Source organism: Spinacia oleracea, chromosome 2 (genome assembly GCF_020520425.1).
Source record: "Spinacia oleracea cultivar Varoflay chromosome 2, BTI_SOV_V1, whole genome shotgun sequence".
NCBI classification, from domain to species: Eukaryota; Viridiplantae; Streptophyta; class Magnoliopsida; order Caryophyllales; family Amaranthaceae; genus Spinacia; species Spinacia oleracea.
In genome coordinates, this window is record NC_079488.1 from 41,002,841 (window position 1) to 41,028,713 (window position 25,873).

The 25,873-nt window shown below is 37.4% G+C and overlaps 1 protein-coding gene across 3 annotated transcripts; it reads left to right on the forward strand.

The window, feature by feature from the left end:
• Window positions 1–14,463: 14,463 nt before the first annotated feature.
• Window positions 14,464–18,551, forward strand: LOC130467830 (probable mitochondrial-processing peptidase subunit beta, mitochondrial). Of its 3 annotated transcripts, none has more exons than XM_056836733.1 (5): window positions 14,464–14,672; window positions 15,727–15,847; window positions 15,932–16,069; window positions 16,178–16,328; window positions 17,252–17,511. In XM_056836733.1, exons 2-4 carry the CDS (start codon window positions 15,737–15,739, stop codon window positions 16,265–16,267), a joined length of 339 nt encoding a protein of 112 aa, XP_056692711.1. In that variant the 5' UTR covers window positions 14,464–14,672; window positions 15,727–15,736; the 3' UTR covers window positions 16,268–16,328; window positions 17,252–17,511. The 3 variants fall into 3 exon arrangements, 2 of the variants coding, with proteins under 2 accessions (XP_056692711.1, XP_056692710.1); XM_056836732.1 differs by lacking the exon at window positions 17,252–17,511 and adding an exon at window positions 18,159–18,551 and having other exon boundaries at window positions 14,471–14,672; XR_008927773.1 differs by lacking the exon at window positions 17,252–17,511 and adding an exon at window positions 18,159–18,551 and having other exon boundaries at window positions 14,477–14,672; window positions 15,727–15,821.
• Window positions 18,552–25,873: the final 7,322 nt, after the last annotated feature.

The window sequence follows — 25,873 nt, forward strand, 5'->3', positions numbered from 1 at the left end:
CACAAATCCTATGACATACCATGTACATAGTTTCTTCCAACATTTGACTGAGGAAGATGTTTTGTCATCCAATTGCCACATGTACCAATATGCAATCATTGCTTGAATTATAGACTTAAGCATTACGATTTTGCATGAGGTTTCAACACAATCCACATCGTGAATTTGCTTGTAACCTTTAGCAACTAATCTAGCTTTGTGTGTGAACACAATTTCATGTTTGATGGTTTTTACCCTTAAAACAAACTTGCAACCAATAGGTGTGAAACTATTCTTGCAAATTAACAAAATTTTAATTTTGTCATCAAAACATTGAGTATGTTTTATGGCCTCTAGCCATTTAAAACATTTGAGTCTATATATGGCCTCTAACCATTTTAGGGAATCTGGGTTTCGTCATAGCTTTCTTATAGGTCACAAACTCATTAATCTACATGATAATAGTTTGACTGCAAGTTGTAGGTTTCTTCACTATCTAATAGAAGAATTGCATAGTTTCAGTGACCTGAACTCCATGTTTCTTCACTATCTAATAGAAGAATCTCATAGTTTCAGTGATTTGAACTCTATGCCTACTTGGGTATAGAACATCAAACAATAGAATATCAATAGCCATTTGAAAGTCCTTTGAATATTCTGTTCTCCTTGAAGCACTTGTAAAGTCTTCTAAGAGATGTCTATTCTTTAAAGCCACGTCTAAAGTCCTTAAAGAATAAGTTCGGATTTTCTGAAGCACTTCGAAAAGCCTCCGGAATGTCCGTTTATGTTTGTTGTTCGCCTTGAACACTTTCGAGGTCTATTTTCTCCCACTTGTCATTTTGGAAACGAACCTCCAACAGGACATTATTTCGAGCAAACAAACATTATGTTCTCAAAAATTCGTGGTAGAAACAATACCCTTGTGTCTCATTTGAATAAATCACAATGAAACATATATCTATACTTGGGTCTTAGTTTGTCGAATGACAAACACTAAGCTCCCACTGAGTTTTGCAACTCTCTAGATATATTTTATGAAAAGTTATTCTGAAGTTACTTTTCAATAGCTTTGACGAATTTGGTTTAGTTTGGTGGTAGTTGAGCATTTTGTTTAGAAATTATAGGAAAAGTCTTTATGATTCATCATTAATCGAATCAAGTACTAATTGACTTCGATTATTCCAACTAAGATATGCCATATCTTATGGACCTAGATTGTGAAATTACAACACACAATCATTGATGATCATATTTGGTCTCAAGTAATCATCAACATGATCTAACCTAGATCTTTATGATTTCTTGCCAAGTGGATTTTATACTTCTAAATCTTTGAACTAGCCAAACAGATTCAACTTATATCACATTTGAGTAAATAAACCTATATTCACTCAAATCTGTGTGAAATAATAAAGTCATAAAACCTTTCTTTAGCTTTGAACTCTATTGTCTAGGCGTTCTAACAATAGTTCACATCTTTTGTTACTTTCAGCAAGTAAGACTAGCTTGTCTTGAATGATCTAGAAATCAATCAACTTTCAAAAGTCCATCAAAACAGAGCTTTTGAATGTTAACTTGTTGACATGGTCTAAGTAACAATGCCAAAGATTAGTGGAACACAAATCAAGGGGTTGATTTGAACCTAGTAAAGTTCTTATTGTTAAAGAGTTGTTTGTTTTAATCAAGCATATTGACTCAACCCGTAATTGACCATTTCATTCAAATAAACAAACAAACATTGTTTTTGTTTTTCTTGAATGTGAGTCTTTCTGTGTTTGAAAACAGAAATTTAGGTATGCTGATTATGGAACAAAATAGCCATTAAGTTCCAGCCTTTGAAAGGACTTAAAACAAACTAGATGACCCTACAACTAATGTAGCATTGCCATGCTTCATTTCCCATTTGTAGGCCATTAGTGTAGCCTAGCTTCCATTGTTTGAGTTATTACCGAAGTAAGAACCTCAAGCGGTATATGATACCAAGGAAGTTTGATTGCTAGGTCACTTCTCTTTAAACATAAACTTATAGGTAGAACCGGAATCGTAAATTCCTTTTATTTGTTCCTTTGTTTTCCTATTTCTTGTACCCTTTCTTATAGTCTTAAGAATTGAATTCTCTAGTGTTGACTTTTATACTTTGTTAGACATGTCCAATGTCATTTTATCAAAGTTCTTACCATTTATGTTGAATATTCTATTTCAACTAGATGATCTTACCAGAAGCTTCTAAAGTTCTCTAAGCATTGATCTATTCGAATGTCTAGGAACTAGACTCATTCGAGAATTAAATGGAAAAAGGATTTTAGGTTGTTAACCATTGGTAAAGCTGAGCGTTTAAACTCAATGCTTTATGATCTCAAAACTACATTGTATTTTGAATTCACAAGCACCAATCGGTTTGCCATTCGACTTTGATACTCGAAAACAACCATAAAAGTCGATATAAGAAACGTACATTTTAAATTGCTCACTTTCTCTCATTTCCGTGAATTGTTCTTGGATTCATTACCAATCGAGGAAATTTACTGTTACCTTTCTAAAAGGATTTACTGCAGTGCAAGATATTTAATTATAAACAATAATTAAAACATACATTGAAGCATGCAAAGTCTAAACATTTATCATGAATAATAACTTGAAAATTAAAGCAACCATGCAATTCAAACAAGTTATTGGCATTTTATTCGAATTTATTGTTCCGGCAGGTGTGAATAAAATGATTCCAAGATCCTAAAATCATTGAAGTGAAGGAAATAATGCCCTTGGTCCAAGTATGCATTCTATGTTAAGTCTAATAAATGCGGTTCAGTATTAATTAACAAGTTAATAATTCAGTGAGATCAAGTGAGCTGAATGCCTAGCTAGAGGCCGCTTCAGTTCAAGTGGAATTAATGATATTAATCCACAGCTTACTCTTGACTGAACCCGTAGGGTCACACAAATAGTACGTAAACGGATCAAGTATTTAATGGCATTAAATACTCCATCTATGAATATTCGGAACCGACGGATCTTGGTTTCAGTGGGAGCTAAGATCGTCACAGGCAAGAAATGAATACTCCGGAAACGATGATATTGCCGGAAACGGAAATATGGATCGTATCGGAAATATGAATATTATCCAAGTCGTAGATGTTGCCGGAAACGGAAACATGGTACGTATCGGAAAATATTATTGGAAATGGAAATATTACCAGAATCGGAAATATTGCCGGAAACGGAAATATTGTCAGAATCGGAAATATTACCGGAATCGGAAAATAATTCCGGAAACGGAAATATTAAATATTTGTTCGAATCGGAAATTAATTCCGGAATCGGAAATATTAAATATTGTTCGTATCGGAAATAGATTCCGGAAATGGAAATTTAATCGGAAGCGTATCGTACGAATTAGCATCGGACGAGGCCTGCCGGACGAAGGCCCAGCACGAAGCCGGGCCATCGCCCAGCAAGCACGCACGCCACAAGCCCAGCGCGCACCAAGGCCACGGATGCGTGGGCCGCGCTGCATGGGCTGCTGCTCGCATGCGCATGGGCAGCCCTTGTGGCTGCCGTGTGTGTGTGTGAGTTTGTGCTCATGCGTGATTCCTAAAACTGCAAGAGTTAGTGTGTGATTAAATTCCTATTCCTAATTAGATAAATTAATTAAATAGAATTCATGTAGGATTCTAATTTCAATTAATTCGTATCCTACTAGGATTGCGATTCCTTTTCCATAACTCTATAAATAAAGGCCTAGGGGTCATTATTTATATACAAGTTTTTAAGTATTCAAAACTAAGATTTTTAAGCAGAAAAATCAGCCAATATTCTTGCCTACCCAACCGAAAATATTAGAACCTTAAGGGCGATTCTAGTTGGTCAATCTTAAGGCGGATCCGGACGTGCTGTGGACTATCTACGGAGGGACGACACTTGGAGTCCTAAAGACTTGTTCTTGTTCGGTTCGGGCGCAGCTAGGGAAGGCACGCAACAAAGAGTATGCATCTAAACTATGCTAAATGATTATGTGTAAATAATATGTTTCCTGGCTTTATGGTTTTTCCGCATGATTTATGAACTGTCATATGAATCATAACCTAACAGTGGTATCACGAGCCCCTTATTATTTTCATAATCTAAATTGCATGAACATGGTTAAATATTACAAATTTGCAAGAATTAAAAGGGGTGATTAATTTTCGTAATTGTTAATTAATTGCAAATTGCGTTTATTTAATTATACGTACGCAGTTTTTCGGCAGTTTCTTCATTACTCATCCGAATTGAGTGATTTTTGTGTCAATTCCGCATGTAAAAGGCATTCTAAAATTTTGACAAAAATAGTATTTTTCTGCCGAACCCAGAATTCTCAAATTCGAAGCCTAACTATGACTTTTCGAAGGTTTTAGTTTTTCGAATGCAAAATTTCGTAAATTTAAGATGTTAAATTAAATATTTGCGATTCTTGTTGATAAATCTTGAATTTTTGATTGACCTACTGCATATGTTTAACAAGTTTGAATGCCTAGTCTTGTTAATTATGCAATCTAATTTGTAATTATGATTAATTTGTTGAAAATTAGAATAATTTAGAATTAATTTGATTTTCATAATTAATTGTAATTTAATTAGAAACCTATGATTAAAAACCACCATAAAAATTGTAAATTTACGATAAATTTTAAATTTTTATGACCTAGACTTGAATCCATATCAATCGGAAATCAATTGGATAATAAATTTTCGATTTTTTCGCCCTAAAATTATGAAATTAATATTATTTATTAATTTGTCATTAATTTTAAATATAAATTTTAAATTTTTATGCGATTCGTTCAAATAACTTGCACGCACGAAGCAATGGACGCTTCGTGTTACCCTTAAAGGGTGTTGTATAATGCGGGCATGCGACGACGAGCAAGGGAGCTCGTCGCCCGTGCGGCACGAATGCAATGAGCAAGGGCGTAGTGCACGAGCACAAGGCAGCAGCCCTGCCTTGTGTCGTGTGCCACGAGCAATGAACGAATGGGCATGGGCGAGGGGCGAGCCAAGGCAGTCGCGTGTGGGCAGCAAGCGAGCTGCGCCACAACGCGCGCTGCCTCGCACAAGTGCGCGCAGCCTCGCGCGCAGCGAGCGCAAGCTCGCGTGCCACGAGCGCTGCGCCCAGCACTACTCGCGCGCACAGCGCGCGATGTCGCTCGCCCAGCGAGCGATGTCGCGCCCCAGCGAGCGATGGCTCGCGCGCACAGCGCGCGATGTCGCTCGCCCAGCGAGCGATGCCGCGCCCCAGCGAGCGATGGCTCGCGCGCACAGCGCGCGATGTCGCCCACCCAGCGAGCGATGTCGCGCCCCAACGAGCGATGGCTCGCGCGCACAGTGAGCGAGCCAGCGCGCCCAGCGAGCGATGTCGCGCGCCCAGCGAGCGATCTCGCGCGCGCGCACTGCGAGCGATAGCTCGCGTGCGATGGGGCGCTGTGCGGAGGCTTGCGATAGGACAGCAGCAGCTATGCGACGAGCGCATGGGCTGCGCGCACATGGCCAGCAATGGCTGTGTGCGTACGGCCCATGGGCGTGCAACGCGTAGGGTGTTTGCGTTACGATTAGATCGTTTTGAATGTTTAATTTGAAAATTTCAGTTCACGTAATTTTAATTAATTTTAAAATTAATAATTTGAATTAATTTCTTGGATTTTAATTTTGAATATTATAATAAATGGAATTTATTCTAATTATTTTACTAAAATTAAAATCATGAATTAATTTAAATGCGACTGAAATTAAATTAAATTTTTGGATTCAATTATAAATTTATATGAGCTTTAAATTTTAATTAAATTTGTATGTTTCCGGTTAGACTAGAAATACAATTTTATGTTTAAAATTAGTAAAGCATATGAATTTATTGGTTTAAGTGGGAGCGCTTTTTAGTCATAAACTCTTGATTAGGTCTACAAATCCTTAAGGTTAAAACAACTTGATTAGAATTAATAAGGACTGAATAATTGGTAGATTATTGGTGCCCTTGATTAATTGCTGCAAATTTTTACGTGATGCATAATGTGTTTTACTAACCAGCTATGTGGGCCATTCATGATAATGAATGGGTGAATGGTATATATTGTACATGTACTGTTTTGCAGGTTATGAAGTGACTAGTATGGCCCAAATAGGATAGAAAATATGGTCTGCGTACCATCAAATAGTTGTAATTAGTTATAGCTTATCCTATTTGAAGAAAATGGTGCCTCCCACGGAGATTTTCAAGACGGACTTTGAAGTTAAAACTTCAAGATGAAGTCGGGCCATACTAGATCACAAATATCTTATGCATGTTTTAAGTTATTTATTGTTTTAAATATGTCTTAAAATGCATGAGATCAAAAGCTTGATTATGTTGCATGATTAAGGATTTTAGTTCACTTAAAATCTAACCAACATAGTAAGAGCCTTAAGTTCCAAACTTAAAAATTGAGTTAAAAGGTGCCATGCCAAAATATACACTTGCTTGGATATCCTTTACATCAATCTAGTAATAGTTTTCGCTCAGCGAGGTGTTACTTATTGGTCCTAAAGGGGCAAGGTACACAAATAATTGTGAGTACATGTTAGTTTTGGTGAAACTCAACGATATAAGTAAGGAGTCCTTTTATGTCGTGGCAAATTCGATAGGTTTACCTAATAAGTTCTTAGACGTACCTATCAACCAAGAATAGTTTCTAGACTATTAGCAAAAGGCTTTTGCTTACCTAAGATGTTCTAGGATTAAGTCGACAAACTGTGCTTAGTTCTTCAATGATTTTAGGATCTTGGAATCATTTTATTCACACCTGCCGGAACAATAAAATCGAATAAAATGCTAATAACTTGTTTGAATTGCATGGTTGCTTTAATTTCAAGTTATTATTCATGATAAATGTTTAGACTTTGCATGCTTCAATGTATGTTTTAATTATTGTTTATAATTAAATATCTTGCACTGCAATAAATCCTTTTAGAAAGGTAACATTAAATTTCCTCGATTGGTAGTGAATCCAAGAACGATTCACGGAAAAGAGAGAAAGTGAGCAATTTAAAATGTACGTTTCTTATATCGACTTTTATGGTTGTTTTCGAATATCAAAAATCGAATGGCAAACCAATTGGTGCTTGTGAATTCAAAATACAATGTAGTTTTGAGATCATAAAGCATTGAGTTTAAAACGCTCAGCCTTACCAATGGTTAACAACCTAATATCTTTGTCCATTTATTTCTCGAATGAGTCTAGTCCCTAGACATTCGAATAGATCGATACTTAGAGAACTTTAGAAGCTTCTGGTAAGATCATCTAGTTGAAACAAAATATTCAACATAAATTAAAATGGTAAAGAACCTTGTTGGTGACATTAGACATGTCTAACGAAGTATAAAAGTCAACACTAAAGAATTCAATTCTTAAGACTATAAGAAAGGGTACAAGAAATAGGAAAACGAGGAACAAATGAAAGGAATTTACGATTCCGTTTCTACCTATAAGTTTATGTTTAAAGAGAAGTGACCTAGCAATCAAACTTCCTTGGTATCATATACCGCTTGAGGTTCTTACTTTGGTAATAACTCAAACAATGGAAGCTAGGATACACTAATGACCTACAAGTGGGAAATGAAGCATGGCAATGCTACATTGATTGTAGGGTCATCTAAGTTTGTTTTAAGTCCTTTCAAAGGCTGGAACTTAATGGCTATTTTGTTCCATAATCAGCATACCTAAATTTCTGCTTCAAACACAGAAAGACTCACATTCAAAGAAAAACAAAAACAATGTTTGTTTGTTTATTTGAATGAAATGGTCAATTACAGGTTGAGTCAATATGCTTGATTAAAACAAACAACTCTTTAAAGAACTTTACTAGGTTCAAATCAACCCCTTGATTTGAGTTCCACAAATCTTTGGCATTGTTGCTTAGACCATATCAACAAGTTAACATTCATAAGCTCTATTTTGATGGACTTCTGAAAGTTGATTGATTTCTAGATCATTTTAAGACTACTAGTCTTACTTGTTGAAAGTAACAAAAGATATGAACTATTGTTAGAACGCCTAGACAATGGAGTTCAAAGCTAAAGAAAGATTTTATGGCTTTATTATGGATTTGAGTGAATATAGGTTTATTTACTCAAATGTGATATAAGTTGAATCTGTTTGGCTAGTTCAAAGATTCAGAAGTATAAAATTCACTTGGTAAGAAATCATAAAGATCTAGGTTAGATCATGTTGATGATTACTTGAGACCAAATATGATCATCAATGATTGTGTGTTGTAATTTCACAATCTAGCTCCATAAGATATGGCATATCTTAGTTGGAATAATCGAAGTCAATTAGTACTTGATTCGATTAATGATGAATCATAAAGACTTTTCCTATAATTTCTAAAACAAAATGCTCAACTACCACCAAACTAAACCAAATTCGTCAAAGCTATTGAAAAGTAATTTCAGAATAACTTTTCATAAAATATATCTAGAGAGTTGCAAAACTCAGTGGGAGCTTAGTGTTTGTCATTCGACAAACTAAGGCCCAAGTATAGATATATGTTTCATTGTGATTTATTCAAATGAGACACAAGGGTATTGTTTCTACCACGAATTTTTGAGAACATAATGTTTGTTTGCTCGAAATAATGTCCTTTTGGAGATTCGTTTCCAAAATGACAAGTGGGAGAAAATAGACCTCGAAAGTCTTCGAGACGAACAACAAACATAAACGGACATTCCGGAGGCTTTTCGAAGTGCTTCAGAAAATCCGAACTTATTCTTTAAGGACTTTAGAAGTGGTTTTAAAGAATTGACATCTCTTAGAAGACTTTACAAGTGCTTCAAGGAAAACAGAATATTCAAAGGACTTTCAAGTGGCTATTTGATATTCTATTGTTTGATGTTCTATACCCTAGTAGGCATAGAGTTCAAGTCACTGGAACTATGAGATTCTTCTATTAGATAGTGAAGAAACATGGAGTTCAGGTCATTGAAGCTATGCGATTCTTCCATTAGATAGTGAAGAAACCTACAACTTGCAGTCAAACTATTATCATGTAGATTAATGAGTTTGTGACTTGTAAGAAAGCTATGACGAAACCCAGATTCCCTAAAATGGTTAGAGGCCATAAAACATACTCAATGTTTTGATGACAAAATTGAAATTTTGTTGATTTGCAAGAATAGTTTCACACCTATTGGTTGCAAGTTTGTTTTAAGGATAAAAACCATCAAACATGAATTGTGTTCACACACAAAGCTAGATTAGTTGCTAAAAGTTACAAGCAAATTCACGATGTGGATTGTGTTGAAACCTCATGCAAAATCGTAATTCTTCAAGTCTATAATTCAAGCAATGATTGCATATTGGTAAATATGGCAATTGGATGACAAAAGTATTCCTCAATCAAATGTTGGAATAAACTATGTACATGGCATGTCATAGGATTTGTGGATCCAAATAAATGCTTGAAAAGGAAAGCTAGCTTATAAAATCTAAGTACAGATTTAAGCAAGCAATTGGGAATTGGAACTGTATTTTAAGTGAAGCTAATAAGCATTTTAGTTTCATAAAATATACATGATTCTTATAGATATATAAGAAGTTTAGTGGGAGTACATAAAAACTTATTTGGTCCTATGTGTATCACACACATATCTCTCTATTGTGAAATAACATTCAAATGCTAATGACTTAGATTTGAAATTATTCATCAATGATGGACCATGGCGAAACTTAGTACATATTGGGTATTAAGATCTATTTACAAAGATCTTATAATATTGTTTTAGATTAAGTAATGGCATTTACTAAATCAAACACGAAAGTCTCCATTGGAGATATTCGACCCATGTGAATAAATCTAAGTAAAGAATGTTTGAACTATGTATAAGCATTTACTAAGTTAAACATCAAAGAGTCTAAATGAGATTCTTAACCTATATTATATGTCAAAGAATTTAGCTGGATTCAGTATCTACTAAAATTGAATGAGCTAAAGTTACATGAATAGAATTCAATTGGGAATTATTCTGCAAAAGAATTTATCATGTATGATATAATATGAGGATCGCCAAAAACGTATCGTATGACTTTAGGCATGACGAACATATACCAATCTCTATTGATCTAAGTGAAGATCAACTAGATTGAGATCAAGAATACTTATGGTACTTGAAAAGGTACATAGGAATAGTTCTTGATTCAAGGAAATAAAGATACGCTAAATATTGATGCTACACGCATAAACACTGGCAAAGGATCAAGCAAGACCCTTTGGAGTTAACCATTGATAAGGACGAGCTATAGAGCATCGTGTTTTGAAATGGCAACATGGATTGGAGACCATGAGTTGTTGCGTGGGAAATTAAAATATTAATTTCTATGTTCTAAGATATAGTTGGAGAGTCTTCCACATATCTATGAACTGCTTGGATAGGTAAATCCAAACAAAGCATCACTAGCAACCTATACAGTTGAAGTAAAAGTAATTATTGCCTAAGAAGCAATAAAACAGGGTTGTTTAAAGTTCTTCACTGAACTTGGGTAGATCACCTATCTGCTGGCTTGATGGTTCTTCATTGAAAAATGCGTGGAACCACTCTTGAAGCAAGAAAAACGTCTGCTAACTTAATGGTTCTTCATTGCAAAATGCGTAGAACCACTAATGTAGTAAGAAAGACTAGATCACATAATAAACAAACTCGAAAAGATCTTATCATCATATCTCAAAGAACATTCGATGAAAAGGATGTTAAGATTGGCAAAGCATGATAACTAAACCTATGCAACAAGTGAGAAGCAACACTCACATTGTCGCACTGGAAATCAAGCATAGCTTTGAATTCCATGAATTGTTTTAGAAAATGGGTTTGAGGCCCATGGTTGTAAAACATTGGGGTTGAACATTTATCATATATGAAATGTATTTTCATATTCCATTTAATCTTGGTTTAGTATTAAATGATGAGTCCCTTCAAATTTGACGAAATATTCAAGATAGACTGTCAGGACCAGTCCTGTGACTAAGAAATGTCTATCAAGTGAACTTGAATGTCAAAGGTTGAAGATGGTCCCTAATCGGAGTTTTCTATAAAATTGGACGCATAGAAAACGTTAGACGATTAGAATGCAAGATGACTAGTAGTTCTGTTTCTTGAACTATGTGGACATGGCAATGTCATAATCATTTGCATAGATACTTACTTTGGGAAGACTAGTATCGGACAAGACCTATGAAACTTTACTGTAAGAGATGAAAGTCTGTCATAAGTAAATTTCATTAAATTATTAGACACTAAATCCTCAATACCTGAGTGATTTGAGATTACTTGTTTGAGAACTGGTTGCCTTGACGTTGACCAACCGTCGCACCGTAAAAGGAGGCTATAAAGGCAACGCTCAGGTAATCACCTATCAAACGAAGTCTAATCTCAAGATCGCAAGATTGGGATTGTCCTCCCATAAATCGGGAAGAGATGCTTAAAAGTTGTACAAGGCCACTCGGAGAGCTAGAAACTGTGAAATGCATGGCCGTGCTCGGATGAATCATAGGCTATGATTATCTGTTTATTTGATCAGTTGAACTCTGAAACCGAGGAACACCTCTGGACATAATAAGGATGACAACTCTTACCTTATGTTCAAGAGCAAGCATCGAGCGACAAAGGAATTAGGAAATGCACACTTGTCCCTAAGGACAAGTGGGAGACTGAAGGAAATAATGCCCTTGGTCCAAGTATGCATTCTATGTTAAGTCTAATAAATGCGGTTCAGTATTAATTAACAAGTTAATAATTCAGTGAGATCAAGTGAGCTGAATGCCTAGCTAGAGGCCGCTTCAGTTCAAGTGGAATTAATGATATTAATCCACAGCTTACTCTTGACTGAACCCGTAGGGTCACACAAATAGTACGTAAACGGATCAAGTATTTAATGGCATTAAATACTCCATCTATGAATATTCGGAACCGACGGATCTTGGTTTCAGTGGGAGCTAAGATCGTCACAGGCAAGAAATGAATACTCCGGAAACGATGATATTGCCGGAAACGGAAATATGGATCTTATCGGAAATATGAATATTATCCAAGTCGTAGATGTTGCCGGAAACGGAAACATGGTACGTATCGGAAAATATTATTGGAAATGGAAATATTACCAGAATCGGAAATATTGCCGGAAACGGAAATATTGTCAGAATCGGAAATATTACCGGAATCGGAAAATAATTCCGGAAACGGAAATATTAAATATTTGTTCGAATCGGAAATTAATTCCGGAATCGGAAATATTAAATATTGTTCGTATCGGAAATAGATTCCGGAAATGGAAATTTAATCGGAAGCGTATCGTACGAATTAGCATCGGACGAGGCCTGCCGGACGAAGGCCCAGCACGAAGCCGGGCCATCGCCCAGCAAGCACGCACGCCACAAGCCCAGCGCGCACCAAGGCCACGGATGCGTGGGCCGCGCTGCATGGGCTGCTGCTCGCATGCGCATGGGCAGCCCTTGTGGCTGCCGTGTGTGTGTGTGAGTTTGTGCTCATGCGTGATTCCTAAAACTGCAAGAGTTAGTGTGTGATTAAATTCCTATTCCTAATTAGATAAATTAATTAAATAGAATTCATGTAGGATTCTAATTTCAATTAATTCGTATCCTACTAGGATTGCGATTCCTTTTCCATAACTCTATAAATAAAGGCCTAGGGGTCATTATTTATATACAAGTTTTTAAGTATTCAAAACTAAGATTTTTAAGCAGAAAAATCAGCCAATATTCTTGCCTACCCAACCGAAAATATTAGAACCTTAAGGGCGATTCTAGTTGGTCAATCTTAAGGCGAATCCGGACGTGCTGTGGACTATCTACGGAGGGACGACACTTGGAGTCCTAAAGACTTGTTCTTGTTCGGTTCGGGCGCAGCTAGGGAAGGCACGCAACAAAGAGTATGCATCTAAACTATGCTAAATGATTATGTGTAAATAATATGTTTCCTGGCTTTATGGTTTTTCCGCATGATTTATGAACTGTCATATGAATCATAACCTAACATGAAGAACTAAGCACAGTTTGTCGACTCAATTCTAAAATATCTTAGGTAAGCAAAAACCTTTTGCTAATAGTCTAGAAACTATTCTTGGTTGATAGGTACGTCTAAGAACTTATTAGGTAAACCTATTGATTTTGCCACGACATAAAAGGACTCCTTACTTATATCGTTGAGTTTCACCAAAACTAACATGTACTCACAATTATTTGTGTACCTTGCCCCTTTAGGACCAATAAGTAACACCTCGCTGAGCGAAAACTATTACTAGATTGATGTAAAAGATATCCAAGCAAGTGTATATTTTGGCATGACACCTTTTAACTCAATTTTTAAGTTTGGAACTTAAGGCTCTTACTATGTTGGTTAGATTTTAAGTGAACTAAAATCCTTAATCATGCAACATAATCAAGCTTTTGATCTCATGCATTTTAAGACATATTTAAAAGCAATAAATAACTTAAAACATGCATAAGATAAATGTGATTTAGTATGGCCCGACTTCATCTTGAAGCTTTAACTTCAAAGTCCGTCTTGAAAATCTCCGTGGGAGGCACCATTTTCTTCAAATAGGATAAGCTATAATTAAAACTAATTACAACTATTTGATGGTACGCAGACCATATTTGAATTGAAAAACAACTTTGGTTCTTTAGACCAATTACATTCAAATTAATGGTACGCAGACCATATTTTCTATCCTATTTGGGCCATACTAGTCACTTCATGACCTGCAAAACAGTACATATACAGTATATACCATTCACCCATTCATTATCATGAATGGCCCACATAGCTGGTTAGTAAAACACATTATGCATACATAAACATTTGCAGCAATTAATCAAGGGCACCAATAATCTACAAATTATTCAGTCCTTATTAATTCTAATCAAGTTGTTTTAACCTTAAGGATTTGTAGACCTGATCAAGAGTATATGACTAAAAAGGGCTCCCACTTAAACCAATAAATTCATATGCTTTACTAATTTTAAACATAAAAATGTATTTCTAGTCTAACCGGAAACATACAAATTTAATTAAAATTTAAAGCTCATATAAATTTATAATTGAATCCAAAAATTTTAATTTAATTTCAGTCGTATTTAAATTAATTCATGATTTTAATTTTAGTAAAATAATTAGAATAAATAAAATTTATTATAATTACAATATTCAAAATTAAAATCCAAGAAAATAATTTAAATTATTAATTTTAAAATTAATTAAAATTACGTAAACTGAAAATTTCAAATTAAAATTTCAAAACGATCTAATCACTACTACAAAATGGGTGTTTTCTCGACGCGAAGGGGTCGACACCTGCACTACAGCGTTAACATTATTCGTGTTTTCTCGACATCGTCCGTTGTCTAACTAATTCTAGTCGACATTTGGCGTCGAGAATTTTAGTAATACCACCTGCTTTGCACGTGGACGTGCATATTCATGTTAATTTGGAAAAAATAAACCCGCACCACTCTCCTCTTTCTCTCAACCCTAACCCCCACCTTCTCTCATAATCATCTTCTACTCTTCTCTCACTTCTCAGATTGAAAGTTCCAGATCTACTCCCACGGTCGAATATTTCCTTCAATTTCAAGAAATACAACAAATTGTAAACGAAATTAAAGAATTTGAGGTATGAATTTATCTTCCATGTTCTGAGTTTGTTGGATATTTTAGGTTTTTGCCTCAAGTTGATGTTTTTGTTCCAGATCTTGTTCTAGTATATGAATTGATGTCCGTCGGCAAAGTCATTATTTCAGATTCGTCTGTTGTTTCTTTCTCTAGTTTCTTCTCATTTTTAGTTCTCCCAACTTCATATTCCGATTAAAGTTTCGTTTTGATTTGGGGTTACATTTTAGGTTTTCTAAAATTTTCATGTGTTTTTGGTTGTTAGATGTTACAGATATTAATTTCTCTCAAGTGTTCATCCGACTCCAATATCTCCAATTTGGGTTTTCATTTTTTTTTAATTTCAGTTTAAGCATATGAAATTTGAGAAAAAATAATAAAACTTATTGCGTAGATTCGAATTTTAAGCTGTTTGTTCTTAGTTAAATGAACCAGTATTTGATTGGATTTTTGGTGATGTGAATGATGTTAATATGTTAGAATTTGAATTGTATTGTGAGTTTGTGATGTTAATTCTTGGGAGTCTAATATTGCATATATGTGGTTAAGCTTTTTATTTTGATCAAATCAGAAAAGTTACAAATTTATACTTCAGGATTCCTCTGTGGATGTTTCTAATATTTAGTACCTTGAATATGGGAACAAGAAGTTTTATATTCAGGTTGCTAAGTTTTCTGTAAGACTTAAAATAGCTTGTCTAGGTGAATTAACTGAAGGACATATAGTCGTAGTTTTTTTTCTTTTGTGATTGAAAATTAGATCACTTTGTAGTTGTAGTTTGGGTAAAATATTAAATCAACTTATCGGAGTCTATTTATTCATGTACGAGTCCTTTAGACTGAGCAAGGATTTAACTCAATCTAATTTAGAAACGATAATGCAAACATGTAATCGCCTTCTTGAAAAGTAAACACAACTTACTTCTGATTGTTCTATCAGGTCATAAATGCTCATTAGTTGAATTTGGGTATTTATATTTTGTTGGGGTTGTAACTACACACTGTGGGTATATTTAATTGTTAAAGTTTATTTGATATGTGGTTTTGTTTCTGGTATAGGTTGAAAGAAATGATCTTTGATCATTTGCATGCAAGAGCTTTCCAGTACACTCCTCAGGGGAGAACCATTGTTGGACCTGCTGAGAATGTCAAGAGTATCACTAAAACTCATCTCCATGATGTTATGCTCTTACAAAATTATGTTTATAGAGATAAAATTTTGATTCGTTGTTGCTGATACTTTAGAGGGTGCTGGAAATTTTAGGTCATTGTCGCCTCTGGAGTTGTTAAAGACGAGGATGCTGTAGCGCTTGTAGACTTTTTTTTTACAAAGTTTTCAACAGATCCAACCATCGTTGCTCAATTAGTTGTCCAGGAACCAACCTCATTCACTGGTTCGGAGGTGCGTGTATATTTCTTTAGTACTTTATATAGTTGTTTGAAGTAGTATTTAACTTTCTCCTTAACATAGTTTTTATGTGTGCATATCTGTGTTTTTGTATGAAATCAGGTTAGAATAATTGATGATGATATTGAGTTGGCTCACTTTACTGTTGCCTTCATTGGAACATCATACACAGATTCGATGATTTCGCCTTGATGATTATGAAGCCAATGTTGAGCTCCTGGACCAAAAAGGCTAGTGGCGGAAACCATATGGGGTGAGTGTTATATAGTCCATTGACCTCTTTGTTATCATGATTAAGTTGTACCACTAGTGGGTTTCTTAATCTCATACTCTAATGTAATTGTTGGTCCTTGTGAGGACAAATTACTAATCCTCTTTCGTTATCCTGAATTTTTCTCTATTTAAGTTTCCTTCTGATTGAACTGCCATATCTTTGACCTGGAAGTTGGATATTTGGTAGAGTAACATGTTATAATTTCAAGGTTAGTTCAATAGAGTATTTTAATATGAATGATGATTCCATTAGCTATAATAGCTTGGGTAAGTCTGTTTTTTCTATCTATATATGGTCAAGTACTAAGATATTTATTGTTTAAAGTCACATATATTATCTATATATTGATATTACTGTTATGCTTTGCTTTAGTTCATATGTAGGTTGGCTTTTTCATTTAGATGTATGGTTCACTGTACATTGTTACTTTGTAGCTCCGTGTTCAGTAAAAAGCGAAACTCGACTTAGTCTCATTTGTCTAGATGATTTAAACTTTTACTTTGAACATGGTTTGACAATCTCCATTGCAAGATTTGATTGATTGGTTATCTTAATTGGCATACTGTGAACAAATTAAATTTGAAGGCAATATAACGGGTTTCTGCGCATGCACAAAGGGTCACATGTTAATTGCAATACCGTGTCTTGATTATGTTGTATAATTTTACTTGCGAAATATAAGGGCATATTTCTAGATAATATGAAATACATGGTAGATGAGAGTGTTTTAGATGCTGATGGTTTATTTTCTCAACCTCTAGATAAAGTTCATACAGGAAGTTCTAGATTGTGCACAAAACAAGTCTTAGGAATGGAACTCAAAAGGGTAATTATTTGTAGTGGTAGATACAATGTTAAAATGCCAGAACAGGTAAGTAACTCCTCGTTCTTCTTTCTTCCAGATCACTACTACAAAATGGGTGGAATCTCTTGATGACAAATCGTATCTTTAGTCGTCATCCCGTATTATAAAGTTCTATTTGCATTGGTTCTTGGTTTATTGAGTGTAAGCATAGTCTAGACTTTGAAGTGCTTTGTGGTTGGCCTTGGTGGAGGTATCTAAATGGAGTGTGAAACAAGACAAGCAATTGTAATAAAGACCTTTTGCTCAGGGTCATTGATATTTCTGAATATATTTTCTTGATGGCATGATTGAGATGCATATGCCACCTAGATGTAGTATATATGGCTGTGAATGAAATACCCAAAACACTTTGGGTAGCCAGATGGGGGTAGACTACTTTGTCAGAATTCTTTAGCATGCGAATTACATGGAAAATAAGAATCCTGTTTGTTGCAGATTCAGATTCCAGACCATAATTGGTATGTATATTTATCATCTTTCCATTTCTCCACCCCCTCTTTCAAAATAGTTAAATAAAACAATTAAAGCTAAAATGGGGAAGAAAAACCTTGAATGATACTAGAGATGCTGGGTACTATTGGAGTTTTTCCAACAATACAGTTATTCTCTTAGTAGAGAATATGGCAATAACAATTGTACTGTAAGCAGCTCTGGCAATAACAAAAGTACTGTAAGCAGCTCTGAGAGTCTTGGAGATGTGAGGAGCTCTGAGCCTGTGCTTATTGTTTGAATTCTTTGACTTGATTCGTTATTGAAATGGTAATTTTGTATGTGTTGTTTTGTTGGTTCAGTGACCCTCACGCTCTCTCCTCCCCCATCATTTTAAAAGGGCTAGTTGTTTTCTGTAAAATGTTGTCATAGACATGGAATTAAACTATTTGGCCATTTTCTAACCTGAGATACCGTCTTGGCATTTACTTCATTTTGTTTTTTTTTCTTTGAAGATCGTCCAGGGAGCGTTGAAGCTTTCTTCTTCTCCAAAGTTTTCTTGAGAAGATCAAGGCAAGGCCCGACAGCCCTCAACAAGAGGAGTGTAAGGAGCAACATGAGAAGGAAGGCAAGGACACTTGAGCTTCGTATAAGTTACTATCACTATTAGATCCTAGTTTTTCTAGGTTATAGTAGATACAATTTGTATTTTTTATGATATTTTGGACTATTTAGTTAGTAACATTTATATACTATGGAATTTGGTTAGTAACTTTATCATGTACTATGGATAATTAGTAACATTATCGTGTTTGATGGATTTTAACTATGTACTTCTAGATTTGTATAAGTTAATTTAAATGTTACATTGATCGGATACCAATTATTCAAAATTCAGGTTTCATTGATCTTATTTCTTTAATTTTAATTATGATGAATATAGTGTATATTATATATATAAATAGGTGGGAAGAAAATTATACAAAAAAATTTGGAAAGATTTGGACGCTTTTTGATGTGGTATTAGGCTGAACTATATTCAAAATTCCCACCAACACAGATTTCTGGACGCCTTTGAGTGTCGAGAATATTATATATGTAAATATGGATGAGGCGGGTTAGTAGATATTCTCGACGCCACCACAAAATTTCAAGACGCATTAAATCGTCCAGAATCTCGACGCCAAACAGAAAGGGGGACGACAAAAAGCGTCATAGCTAACGACAAAACAAAGCGTCGAGATTTCTCGACTCGCATTTTCTAGACGCCTCCTTGTTGGCGTCGAGGACAAATTTCTCGACGCCTATTGGCGTCGAAAAAAGGCCTAAAAGGCGTCGCTAAAACGCGGGATTTGTAGTAGTGAATCGCAACGCAACAATCCCACGCAACGCACGCCCATGGGCCACACGCACACAGCCATCGCTGGCCATGTGCGCGCAGCCCATGCGCTGCGTCGCATCGCTGCTGCTCAACATCGCAAGGCATCACACGAGCTGGTGCTCGCTGCGCGCGCCAGCGTTCGATGCACGCGAGCCATCGCTCGCTGCGCTCGCTCGCCAGCGCTCGATCCATGCGAGCCATCGCTCACTGCGCGCCTGCCTTTCCCGCACGCGAGCTTGCGCTCATCGCACGAGGCAGCAGTATGCGAGCTGGCGCTCGCGAGGCATCGACGCTGTGCGTAGCGCTCGTGGCACGCGAGCTTGCGCTCGCTGCGCGCGAGGCTCCGCATGCTTGCGCGAGGCAGTGCGCGCTGTGGCGCAGCACGCTTGCTGCCCACACGCGACTGCCGTGCCTTGCTTTCGCCCCTGCCCACACGTCCATTGCTCACAGCCCACGACACAAGGCAGGGCTGCTGCCTTCTGCTCGTGCACCATGCCCTTGCTCGCTGCATTCGTACCGCATGGGCGACGAGCTCCCTTGCTCGTCGTCGCATGCCCGTACTATACAACACCCCTTAAGGGTAACACGTAGCGTCCATTGCTTTGTGCGTGCAAGTTATATGAGCGAGTCGCATAAAAATTAAAATTTTATATTCAAAATTAATGACAAATTAATAAATAATATTAATTTCATAATTTTAGGGCGAAAAATCGAAAATTTATTATTTAATTGATTTCCGATTAACATGGATTCAAGTCTAGGTCATAAAAATTAAAATTTAACATAAATTTACAATGTTTATGGTGGTTTTTAATCATAGGTATCTAATTAAATTATAACTAATTATGAAAATCAAATTAATTCTAAATTATTCCAATTTTCAACAAATTAATCATAATTACAAATTAGATTGCATAATTAACAAGGCTAGGCATTCAAACTTGTTAAACATATACAGTAGGTCAATAAAAAATTCAAGATTTATCAACAAGAATCGCAAATATTTAATTTAACATCTTGAATTTACGAAATTTTGCATTCGAAAAACTAAAACCTCCGAAAAGTCATAGTTAGGCTTCGAATTTGAGAATTCTGGGTTCGGCCGAAAACTATTATTTTTGTCAAAATTTTAGAATGTCTTTTACATGCGGAATTGACACAAAAATCACTCGATTTGGATGAGTAACGAAGAAACTGCCGAAAAAACTGCGTACGTATAATTAAATAAACGCAATTTGCAATTAATTAACAATTACGAAAATTAATCACCCCTTTTAATTCTTGCAAATTTGTAATATTTAACCATGTTCATGCAATTTAGATTATGAAAATAATAAGAGGCTCGTGATACCACTGTTAGGTTATGATACATATGACAATTCATAAATCATGCGGAAAAACCATAAAGCCAGGAAAACATATTATTTACACATAATCATTTAGCATAGTTTAGATGCATACTCTTTGTTGCGTGCCTTCCCTAGCTGCGCCCGAACCGAACAAGAACAAGTCTTTAGGACTCCAAGTGTCGTCCCTCCGTAGATAGTCCACAGCACGTCCGGATCCGCCTTAAGCTTGACCAACTAGGATCGCCCTTAAGGTACTTAGAATTTTCGGCTATTGTAGGCAATTGTATGACTGAATTTTTGCTCTCAAAAATCACTTTGAATACTTGAATTGTCTCTATAAATTATGACCCTAGGCACCTATTTATAGAGGTATGGAAAAGGAACTGGAATCCTATTAGGATACGAATTAATTAAACTAGAATCCTAATAGAATTCTTATTTAATTAATTCATCCTTTTAGGTTTAGGAATTTAATCATATGTCGAAACCTGATAGCTTTAGGATTCGTATAGCACACAAACACACATACGCACGCACAGCAGCCCACGAGGGGCGCCATGCGCGCGCGCGCAGCCCGCGAGCTCGCAGCCCATTGCCACGAGGCCCACACGCTGCAGCAGCCTTGGCGCGCGCTGGGCCTGCCTTGCGGTGGGCCTGGCGCAGCCTTGGCTGGTGCGTTGTGGCGCGCTGGCTTGCTGGGCGATGGCCCGGCTTCGTGCTGGGCCTTCGTCTGGCAGGCCTCGTCCGATGCTAATTCGTACGATACGCTTCCGATTAATTTCCCGATTCCGGAATTCATTTCCGATACGAACAATATTTAATATTTCCGATTCCGGAATTAATTTCCGTTTCGAACAAATATTTAATATTTCCGTTTCCGGAATTATTTTCCGATTCCGATAATATTTCCGATTCTGACAATATTTCCGTTTCCGGCAATATTTCTGATTCCGGCAATATTTCCATTTCCGATAATATTTTCCGATACGTACCATGTTTTCGTTTCCGGCAACATCTACGACTTGGATAATATTTATATTTCCGATACGATCCATATTTCCGTTTCCGGCAATATCATCGTTTCCGGAGTATTCATTTCTTGCCTGTGACGATCTCAGCTCCCACTGAAACCAAGATCCGTCGATTCCGAATATCCATAGATGGAGTATTTAATGCCATTAAATACTTGATCCGTTTACGTACTATTTGTGTGACCCTACGGGTTCAGTCAAGAGTAAGCTGTGGATTAATATCATTAATTCCACTTGAACGGAAGCGGCCTCTAGCTAGGCATTCAGCTCACTTGATCTCACTGAATTATTAACTTGTTAATTAATACTGAACCGCATTTATTAGACTTAACATAGAATGCATACTTGGACCAAGGGCATTATTTCCTTTATCCCTAGCCTGTTGTTGATCTCCATGTATGGTGCCTATAACTCCATCATCGCACACGAACTTCAGAAGAATCAGATGGGTGACGACTACAGCCTTGATCTTGTTTAAGGTGGGTCGTCCCTGGATGACATTGTATGCCGTCAGGTCTTTGACGATTAAGAAGTCCACCTCCATTTTCCGCCCATTCTGCCTATTTCCAATTTGAACCGGCAGAGTGATAACGCCAACAGGATGAATGGTACTCCCTCCAAAACCAATGATGGGATAGTGAATTCTTTCGATGGCTTTGGGATCGTGTGCTAGGCGATTGAGGCATTCTAGACTCATTATGTCGGACGAGCTTCCCGTGTCTATTAGTATGCGCTTAACTCTCATGTTAGCTATCTTGAATTCAACCACAAGTGGATCATCGTGCGGCGTGGCTATCCGTCCACCGTCTGACTCACATATTTCAATCTTTGGGAATGGATCCATGGGCGCTTTGGCTGACAGCAGCACTTGCCCTAAGCGGCGAGCATAATCCTTCTGTCCTCTCATGGTAGGTCCTCAAGTGGCTGGTCCTCCAGATATGACGGCTACAAATCCTCCGTCGCTGTGTTGTCCCTTAGTCGGCGAGGCAGGGGACTTGTTCCTTTTGTATTGGTTTTTTCCAAAGCCCTGAGCATTCTTCCGTAAGTAGTTCTTGAGATGTCCTTTGGAGGCTAGACCATCTAAAGCCCTCTTCAAGCTTCTACAATTCTTGGTTTCATGTCCTATATCTTCATGGAACTGGCAATATAATTTGGGATCTCGAGTCTCAGCAGGGGACTTCATGGGGAAGGGTCGATCAAGGTCGTACTTTGCCCCCACGTCTTTTAGTATGGTGAGAAGGTCTGTGTTGTACTCGAAATATTCCCGTTCTTGCGGTCGTTCTCTCTTGTGCCCCGGAAAGTTGGTATCATGCTCTTTAGAGAGAGCCCATGTGCCATTTACCCGTGGAGGTTTTCGGTCCACCTTATCCTTCTTCCCGGAGGAGTCTGTTGTTTCTCCAATCCTCGCCTCCTTTGACGCGCTGCATATTTCCGTTGCATGGATAAATGCTTCAGCCTCGTCTAGGACCTCTACCATAGTCCTTACACTCTTCTTAACTAGGTCAAACTTGAAGGAGCCCTTCTTCAATCCCCTGATAAAATTATCAAAAGAGACACCATCGGGCAAGTCTGGGATCTGTCCCGCCTCCAGGTTGAAACGCTTCATGTAGCTTCTTAGGGACTCGTCCTTCCCTTGCTGGATCCGTCCTAGATGCATGCTAGTTTTCCTTACTTCCTTGTGTGCCATGAACCTTGTAGAGAACAAAGTCTGTAATTCGCTAAAAGAGGCAATTGATCCTGGAGGCAGCCGTTCAAACCATTTAGACGCTACTCCCTTAAGTGTGGCTGGGAAGTACTTGCACCAAGTGGCTTCATTGGTTCCCTGTACATACATGTGGTGGCGGTATGCGACAAGATGCATGTCGGGATCAGTGGTCCCGTCATAAGCTTCAATGGTAGGGGTTTTTACTTTGGGTTCCTTCGGGGCGTTCATAATCTCGTCAGAAAAAGGGGTACTCATGTGCCTTAACGTCAGGTTGTTGAATCCTTGCTGAATATGATAGGTTGGCTCACGGCGGCTTGATAGCAGGCGGGGGCGCATGCTTACTCTATGGGGCGTCATCTGGGTTGGTCCACGTGTAGTGGGATAAAATGGCGGGTCTTCCATCACAGGGGTGGACCCGGTGTCTGATAGTTCAGATTAAGCCTCATTGTGCTCTTGACGCCTTGCAGCTGGTCGCAAGACGGCTGGGGGACTTCCCCTAGATGATGGTCGTATGACCGGATCCCTTCGAGGTAAGAAGGTGGGTGGGTCACGGCCATATTCTGAGTTCTCAGGCACAGGGCTAACCCCCCTGCTTGCTTGTGGACGAGAACCTTCTCCAGCTCTCCAGACGTTGGACCTGAGCGGCATTCTGCTTATCCGATTGACGCCTAGACTGAGGGGCCTCTGCGGAGCCGTCCTCTCAGCGCAGTAGATCAACATGTTCTTCCGAATTTCATCTTGCAGTGTAGTGCTCATCTGTTGTCGGAAGGTCTGATTCATTTGCTGTTGGAATCCTGTTAAAATCTCGCGTAGGGAGCCCACTGATACTGGCAAATCTAGATTCTCATCCAACACGACGTCTCGGACGCTAGGGCTTAGATGGCCCTGGCGGAGACGCCTCGGTTATTGGTTCTTCTTCCACCACCACCTCAGCTTGCATTCGTCCTGGTGTGTTCCCTGCATTTGCAATTCGATTAGTCTCTTCAATGTGCCGTCTCTCTTCTTCACCAGCATGCTCTCTGTCAGGGTGTAGTTCGGCCATGACACAGTACCTCCCCACAGACGGCGCCAAATGTTGTGGGAACTTTTACGGTGCTGATGTGGCACGCGCTCCTCGGAGGTATCAAGTATGACCTGGCACGAACTTCTGGCAACCTGCAAAACAAGAATATTCCCGTAGGAATATTCCCTCCGATGCTTAAGTAAGTATAAGCTAGAGAGATAAGTAGTTTGTAGAGAGAAGGCAGAGCAAAGATAAGTTTGTTGTGGTTGGGCAAGAATTCAATGCCCTTTTACCTAGGGATCTGCACTATTTATAGTGCTAGGGTTTCTCGGGAACTGGTCCTGCATGATTGAGTGTTTACGCAAGATTGGGACACGTGTTCTGCATTGGTTCTGGAGGCTTGTTTAGGCCCAATGTGGACCTCTTAATCGTTTGGGCCTGGGCCCTGTGAAGTTTGAAAAATGCCCGTAGGCAAGCTTTTGGGCTCTTTCTTCTGGGCTTTGATAGGGCAGTCAGGTGGCATTCTTTTAGGCCACATCAATTTATATATAAGATAAAACATAATCATGTTTGATCTTGTTAGATTCGTCTCAATTTGTATTTTTAAAATATTAACTTTTTATAATTTTTTGCTTAAAGAGAATTAAATATATTAATGATTAAAGTTTTGCATAGGCATGCTTGAAAGTGACAAACGTTGCAAGTATTAAGAATCGGAGGAAATAGTATTCTACAAATATTTACATAACACAATACACGCATTACAAATTTCATTTGAGCAGAATATATAAAGGGAGACATGACATACTAGCACAACTAATGTGTAATAGTCATACACTTAATTGGTTGTGCGACATAATTAATGTTCTCTTACGAGTCGTGAACAATTCGGGTTAAACGGGTTCAGATTGAAATTGGTTCAGATTAAACGGGCGACGGGTTGAAACGGTTCGGATTAAACGGGTCACATATTGCATACGGATCGGATTAAATGGATTTTCCTCGGGTAGATAAATATTCGGGTTGAAACGGATCGGATCATAAACGGGTTTCAGATCGCTTCAGTTGGGATTAAACGGATTCAGATTGTCACGGATCGACCTGTTATATGATTCAGATCTTAATCGGATCAATACTAACAGGTTGGGTCGGATTCGGGTTGGATATAATCAGATCGGATCGGATTTCGATTTTTGGCTCGCGTGTTCTAAACGGTTTAAATTCTAAACGTCGGACAAACCATCAGATTCACTGGGTCGGATTGAGAATTGTCACCCCTAAATCCTCCGATTTTTATACTTGCATCCTTTGGATTTGACACATAAATTAAAAAAAAAGTTGTAATATAAAAAATGTTCATATAATGAAACAAAAAATATCAGGCAACAATAGTAAAATTAAAATGTGAGTAAAAATAAAGTACGTATTTAATATGTGAACATACCAAAAACATGTGAAAACATACCATAAAAGAGAACAATACGAGTATCATGCAACTTCGATAAAAGAAAAATACTCCGTAGTGCAAGTAAAAATATGGAGGAATATAATACTTCGTATAAAGAATCCAATTATCGTTAGGCATCTTATTTCCACATATTTCAGGAAAATTAAGTTTAGATAAAATAAGTTCAGATAAAATACTCCGTAACTTAAATTTAGATAATTCAAACAGCATTTATTATTTGAAGGGTCTTATTCAAGTGGTAACTTTTGAAATCTTTGATTGTGTGCTTTTCTTTCTGCATTCAATCATATATA